The sequence below is a fragment of the Empidonax traillii genome, unplaced genomic scaffold (genome assembly GCF_003031625.1).
Source record: "Empidonax traillii isolate 1590-97213 ecotype Southwest subspecies unplaced genomic scaffold, ASM303162v1 scaffold156:size1289327, whole genome shotgun sequence".
NCBI lineage: Eukaryota > Metazoa > Chordata > Aves > Passeriformes > Tyrannidae > Empidonax > Empidonax traillii.
This window is the reverse complement of record NW_020955349.1, coordinates 1088011-1095568: the sequence shown is the minus strand read 5'-3', so window position 1 is coordinate 1095568 and position 7558 is coordinate 1088011. Positions and strand designations below refer to the sequence as shown.

Here is a 7558-nt window from a genome sequence, read left to right as displayed (position 1 = left end):
CTGTAATTTTTTGAGGGCATAAAATCAGAATGCTCAGCACTTTCTCACATCAGCTTTAGTCCAGTCCATCAGTGCCAAAACCAGGGAGATTCTGCAGTGTAAAATTAATGCAACACAGTGAGATTCAGATCTTCATTTCTTGCAGAAAATAAGTTGCAAGTCCAGCAGAACTTTCAGGTGGAAATATCAGACGTGCCCAGTGCAGTCAGTAGTTTTGGTGTGTAAACCAAGGTCTCCTGTTGCAAGAGTTGATTTACACTGAACACCGTTGGTTTCTATAAAAGAGGACTGTTCATGGTTCTGGAGTACACAAAGAAAGAACTGATGCTGAGAATCACTGAAGTGCTTAAGTCAGCCACAGCACCTTTTCTTGAAAATATCTTCCCCAGCACAGGGATTAGTCTTGCTCCTGTAGAAAAGCAGAAAGTGCCCAGCCCAGTCCTGCTCGCTTGAAATATTGGAAATATTAAACACCTTCTGACACCAGACAGAGTGCACATTATTGCTTTCATTTTGTGTGATGCCACCTGAAATGGTTCGCACTTGAGTCAGTGTGGAGAGCACACAGTAATAGCAAAAGATGGTTGTTCATCATAAGATATGGCTGTAGAGCAGATTAATTTTGTAATTCTTGATCATCTAAAATATTCCTGCACTTAGTTTAATATTCTATGTATGATAATCAGCGAACACAAAGTAAGCAAACAGTTCAGTTTGACTTAGAGGTATATATGTTAAAAGACACTAAATGTCCTTTTTGTAATGTCATAGAAGAGGCTCTCTGGCAGCCATGAAATATATTAAAATCATATTTCTATTTTTATAGTAACGCTTGGAAAAATTGCAAGAATCATTAAGGATAAAATACTCCTGTGTTGTATATTTTCCTAAAACTGAGGCATATGATAGATTATTTTTTAATATGCAGTGGTATTATGGTAATTATTAACTGTCATATTTCATTTCTTCTCATGAGCATCCAACACCATTTTTAAGGGGCCACAGGATAACATGTTCTCTGCAGCTGATGGCACTCATCATTGTCATTACTAAGTACTCTTAGTTGAATGTTTGAAATTTTGCTGTAAATTCAAATGAGAATCTGAATGTTATTGGAAAACATGCAGTTACATTTGGAGAGTTCATTTGTTAATCATGTGCAAATCACTGTCGAAATTATAGGAGTATGACAACCCATGTAAATTTATCTAAGTGTTTTGTGCTGCTGTGTGCATAAATTGTACAGGGAATAAATTCTGCATTTGTTCATAGGCACAGAAGAAGCGAAAATCCAATGAATCTGTAGATACAGAGCTCTGTCTTAATGAGGTAAGAGTGTGGATCCTATATATTTCACAGCACAGGTGTCTCTCCATAATATAAGATTTCCAAGTCTGTCAAGATTATCATGGGTTACCTCATATTTGTCTTGTCAGTTTTGTTATGTTTGGATACCATAATGTATTAAAGAACAACTTTACTCAGAAGTTCAGAGCTGGGCTCAAAGTGTCCTCTGCTGACTTTTATATTTTAATAGCCTGTGTAGTTAGATCCCATAATAATAGCAAGTATACTTGTTTAATCATCTGCAGGAGCACAGGATCAGATGGGTTTTAGAGAAAAATCAGAAACAAATTTATCATCATTCTGTGGTTTAAAAAAATGACCAATTTAGGGCACGAAATGATGCTCATATCAGGAGATGTGATGCTTATACAGCAGAGAACAGATTGACAGACTCAAGACATGAAACTCCCAGTGCTGTTGGAGTGGTCTGCTCAGCCTGACCCCAAAGACCCCTCTCAGACATAAGCATTACATCAGATTCCATGTCTGTCAGTCCATATCCTTTGTACCTAGTCTCTCAGGAAGCTTAATAATTAGTGATGTACATAAACTAAATTTTTGCAATGTGGAAACAGGTAACCTTTGGAGCAAGACCAGCTGTACAGCCAGAAGCCACCAGAAGGGTGTGACCATAACTTTCAGGTTCCCCTTCACCAGTCCAAATTTGCCCAGTTCTTCTACACAGTGGAAATCCTGTAGCCCATTGCTAATTCTTTAGATTCTGTTCTTAATATCTGGAAGAGATTTACCCATGAATACCTCCCTGGCTCTGTAGACAGTCATTCCTGTGGAAACTGATGCCTTGAACTCCTTCTTTGTATCTGGTCTTGTGGGTACTTGTACCTTGTACCATGGCCCATTGCCTCTCTAGGGTTGGAAAGGCTCATCCCCTCTTTAGAGGCTGCATCACTGGGGATTTTCACATCCTGACTGGGCAGGATCTGAGCTACTTCATATGGAATAGGTTGGACTTCATGATTTCAGAGGTCCCTTTAGTGTAAATTGTTCCACTTCTCTGATTATACCTGTTAGGTTTTCTTTTTTACTGAGGATGCTAGCAATGAGAAATATTTCTGCTGCATCTGCTCCTTAAGTAGTTCACTATAATCTGCCAATCTGTACTGGCATGTGCATACTGTTTAATTATTGGTAGCAAAGATGCCAAGGAATGCAAATAACACAGCAATTAAGGGGAAAGAGAAAATTTTTGTGAGCTAGAAAATGGTCTTTTCTGAGCCCGTGAATTAAATTTTATTTGTTGTTATCCACAAGTAACTTGTTGTCAAACAAAGTTGTTCTGTTGACTGTGCAGAAGTTGAAGTTTCTCTGCGGGTCCTGCTTCTGTTATTTCAAAATAAATTTGCATGATAAACATAGATTCACAAAAAATTACCATACGTTTTATGCATTGAAACATTGGTAAAGTAGTAAATTTTTAAAATTTAAACAAATTGTCATTTTGACATCTGTTTTAATGCCTCTTTTCATCTTTCAATTTGTGACATTGATATATACAGGTATCAGTGGAGGGTGGGACATGAACAAGCCAAAGGTGAATTTCATGCTGTAGATTTAAATGTTTTTGCAGTGGAAATGTGTGATGGTGACCAAGGAAAGTGTTGTGTCTTACAGAACGCTATTGGGAAGGACAACACAGCAGGAGTCTCCACCAGTCACATATCTGCGGAGAATTCACTCGCTCTTCCCACAAGCTTCTATCTAAGCACACAGCTCACCCTGATGACACTTGCACTCTCACTCTGTTTGTCCCTAAGCTCATCAGTCGCCTTGTAGCTGCATTACAAAAGGACGTATAAAAAAAAAAAAGAAAAAAAAAAAAAGGAAAAAAAAAATCTGTTTGCTGTCCTCTGTTGTTTCTCTGGAATTCCAGGTCTGGGAGCTAAGCTGAGGCACTCCTGTTAGAACAGTCTCAGTCAGCTGGAATTTTACTTTTTTTTTTTTTTTTTTTTTTTTTTTTTTTTTTCTCTCTAAAAAAAGCTTCTTGTGATATTTAGAGGCTTTGTGAAATACTTGGTGCAGTGCTACATTCCAAACCCAAAAGGCTTTTGGGCATGCAGTGTTTTAAAGAGACAATGTGTAAATTTGCCTGTAAAGCGACCTGGTTGGATTATTTTAATAATTATTATTTTAATTCTGGCTTTTATCTGAGAAGGAAGATGGCAGTTTTCCTGAGATCTTGTTTATTTCATTGAACGGTTTTGGTTTTCAGAGTGGTTGAACTTCAGACTATCATGGATGCCAGGCTTTTGTCTAATGGTGAATGTTCTCCCAGAGAGTGGACTTTATGAAACTTCTTCATTTGATAAATCGTTACTGATGTTAAACTCTTTCAGTGTGTTAGCATTTTCCTCTTTAAATGTTTACGTACTGTAAGTGATTCTGCGTTCCCTGCTGAGAAGCCATTATAATTCACATACAGGTATAATGTATGTCTTTCAGTTAAATTCTCATAAAAATAGAGTGTGGCGTAGAACCTTCTAACAGTACATTTATCTTTTAATTATAATCATCTAGCCTTAACAAGAGTGAAGATTCTTTAAATTAGCAAGAAGCAGCCATTGTGAAAGCTTGATTAAGATACATTTCTTTAAATATGAGGAACAATTTTTCCTACAGGGTTTCAGCTGTACAGTCTATGGTCTTCTATGCTTCCATTGTGATAATATAGTCCAGTTATTATACTGTTTGTTTAATAAAAAAATTACATACAATTTATTTGCTCTACTAAAACATCATTATCTGTTTATACGTACCTGATAATGTCAGATCAAAAAGTTACAGGAATTTCATGCCTTACTTCTCTTATCAGAACATTGCAGAGGGACAAGAGGTAGTAGGATATTATTTAAATTGTGGTTTATTTCTTACACTGCTAAAACCAACACGAAAAGTGGTTGATCCAATTACAAGGCAGCGCCATGCACACACACGGAGAAAATGTGACACGATTTTCTCACTCTGGTAGTTCCTACCACAGACCTTGGCATTGCTGACATGATGAACTGTTTGCAAGACCAGTCCCATAAATTAACTCAGCGGTTTGGATGGCAATCCTGCCAATATACATGGTTTAATCTCTTGGTTCTAACTCAGTGACACTGGCAGCCTGCGCTGGCTCGTGATGATTTCCTGCAGTATCTAGAAGGAATTCTTTAAAGCTTTAAATGTCAGGAAATAGGCAGCATTTCTCCTAAGGGCTGTCGTTATACCTTACTGTGATGGCTTGTTGACTGTTACAAGCAGTTATGTCTAAGTGATCAGCAGTAATCAGTTTTTGTTTCTATTGGAAGCAGAAGATAACTTCTCAAGCAAGGAGTTCATCATGCTGAATGTGCCGATTTACGTTGAGACTTACGCAGTTGTGGCCTGTCCTGCTCTGAAATGTCCAGATCACTTATTTGCAATACAACTATAAAGTACAAATTACTGTTTTATAAACTGCACTGAAGTTTTGGAGTGTGCAAAATACACATCTTACTAAGAGATTATTAAACTTATTGACAAGTTCTTTTTTTTTGAAATTTTTTTTTCCTTAGCTTATAATAAACACTTTCATAAATTTTGAATTTCATTTATGTACTTTTGATTATGGTCACGTAATATACATTTCAAAGGGATGTGTATGGGATAGAATTCTACAATACTCTGTGTCAGTGAACATAAAAAATTAGATAATATTACTCTTTAATTCTGTGTTGATAAGAAACTGCAAATTACTTTCAAAGGCAACAGAGCTGCTTTCAGAGAAGAGATATATAGCCCATCATTACCAGCAAAGCCCATGTGGTTCCTGTTGCTCTTCTCGTAGAAGAGAATAAAATTATTGAAAACTAGTGGTAGCAGAAAAAAAGATTACGAGATTCATGATTTAAAAAATGAATCAAATTCGTTTATGTCAAAAGGAGTTGGTAGTATAATCTATTGAAATGCTAATGAACATCGCATTAGAATTCAGAAGTCTGACATTATCCAATTAAAAATATTTTCAAAACAAATTCATAAACATTACAATTATTAAATCCATCTTTGATCCCCACAGCTTTCTTTAAAATACGGTTTGTATTCAGCACATTAAACATTTTAGGCAGTATCGGGAATTTTAATAATCTCCCAGTATAGTACATATTTTTTGAAGATTTTTTTATGTTTGGTTTGATTGCAATATATCTATTATATTTAATACCAATTATTAGAGCTCTGGCACTGTGTGATCCAGAATAAAAGCTGTTGATCACTTATACTGTAAATAACAACTTATTAGGTTCTTATTACAAAAGAAACTGCAAACTAGTTGAGTCAATGAGAGTTATCTTTGGAAATACCATTCATATAGAGTAGGGAAAAAAATGGTGTTTTATGTTTTATATAGGTAGTTGGTTACCACAAAAAAAGCCTAACAGAAAACTGAAGCTTTTCCTTCTGCAAATTAAAAGCATACTGAATTCTTTAAAAAAAAAAAAAAGGTCTTATTAAACAGCAAAAGAGAAAAAAACCCTTAGCAGTCTGACATTCATACCAAAGTTTTTACAGGCATCATCATGCAAATATTGGAGGATGTGGTGTGGATGATATCAGTTTATCATGGTGACCTCATCAGTGCAGTCATTTACTACTGTACTAAAGTATGCAAATACTTCTTCATTTTTTTTCCCCTTGTGTTAAGTTCTCAAATGAACAAGCTTAGTCTGGGCTTTATATATTCCTTTAAAAGATTAATTTCATCCATGTAACAATAATATAGGAACTGTCCAAATACAGGATGTACATAGAGGTGACCTACTGTTTCAGTTGTAAATCTGACCAGTTTCACTTGTGTGTAAATCACAGGCTGCTGTGAACATATCAAAATCATCTTTTTCATTTAATGGAAAGGCACAGACATTGTCATTAGTATTATTAAAAGCATGTTTATGTTTCTTTTGGAAGTAGCCCACAAGGAAAACTTTACAAGGGTAAAATTCAAACAGAACTGAAATACATGGCTAAGGTTTTGCAGTATTCAACATAATTATTAATTCCACAAGCTAGTCCAGTGAGAGAGGCACTGAAGGTGAATCTTTCAGATATGAGCAAGAATAACAGCAGTTGAGGGTTTCCCTTTTCCCAGTGTATGTGGTGACAGCCACCAGCAGGCAGCAGTCCTGAGGATAGTCCCTGCAGTGGTTGGGTCAGTAAGGAGGGGTGCAGCCCTTGTTTCACTGTCTTGGCTCCCTGAGATCCCAGCTCCTTCAAGAGAATGGAGATGAGGTGCTGAGGACTGAGCAGGAGCCATCCACCTGTCTTCTCCAGGGCACTGGCAACTTTCCATTGAGCAGCTTCTTTCCCACTGTGTCATTAGGAGGAATTAGGTGGAACTGGAATTGTTAATAATTTCAAAGCATTGCATAGACAGACTCTTTTTTTTTTTTTTTTTTAATAAAATTGTGTCCCTCTAAGACCCAGCCTTTTGAATATGAGGCTGTTCACAATTTTTTTTCTGTTTTAATTAGTAGACTGAAAATACAAAAGTATACACCTTTACTAAGCCTGAGCAGTTAGGCTGGAGATGAAGACAACAGATCAGGAATCACCTTGAAATCTCAATCTCGTTAAAATTTGTAATTGTTGCTTAATCACTACGATATTTCCATGGAGTAAAGATGGTGAGAAACCAGTGAAGGAGAAGAGCAAAACTCAGAACAGCTCCCTGAAGGGAGGTAAATCTTGTGTATGCCAAGTGACAGGAGTATCCCATACTTAGCTTGTAATAAAAGAGCTGGATTCTGCTAGAACAGCAGCTCCTTCAGAGCAAGCAGTAAAAGATGGAAGCACGAGCAGTTATTCATAAACAGTTATAACTTTCATAAAACGCAGTTCTTTGTCGTCAACACCAAGGTGGATCTACCTCACTGAAAAATATATGTTCACTGACATTCTCTCTTGCTGTGCTAAACTGTTCTGCATTCTGCATGTTCTGGGCTAAAGAGGCCTCCAAGGTTGTTTTATGCCCATAAGGTTACTCCAAGTCTACCTGACATCCCTGACATCAAATAGAAATATATTTGCTTCTGATGAACTTGGCAGAGAAATTAATCCAGTGACTTGTTAAATATTTCTCATCTTTAAATATTTGCTTTTTCTTAGCAGCTGGTTCATCCTATGACATTTCAATTATTGAGTATTTCAGCTTCTCCTTTAACTTTGGAAGGTC

The 7558-nt window shown here is 36.5% G+C and overlaps 1 protein-coding gene across 1 annotated transcript in view; it reads left to right on the top strand.

Annotated features, from left to right (window-relative positions):
- Window positions 1-3158, top strand: part of GFRA1 (GDNF family receptor alpha 1) — a 141895-nt gene extending 138737 nt beyond the window's left edge. Inside the window, exons 8-9 of the mRNA XM_027884895.1 lie at window positions 1273-1329; window positions 2980-3158. Of these exons, the coding sequence (XP_027740696.1) occupies window positions 1273-1329; window positions 2980-3141 (219 nt within the window). The 3' untranslated portion in view covers window positions 3142-3158. The remainder of the gene's footprint in view (window positions 1-1272; window positions 1330-2979) is intronic.
- The last annotated feature ends 4400 nt before the right edge of the window (window positions 3159-7558 follow it).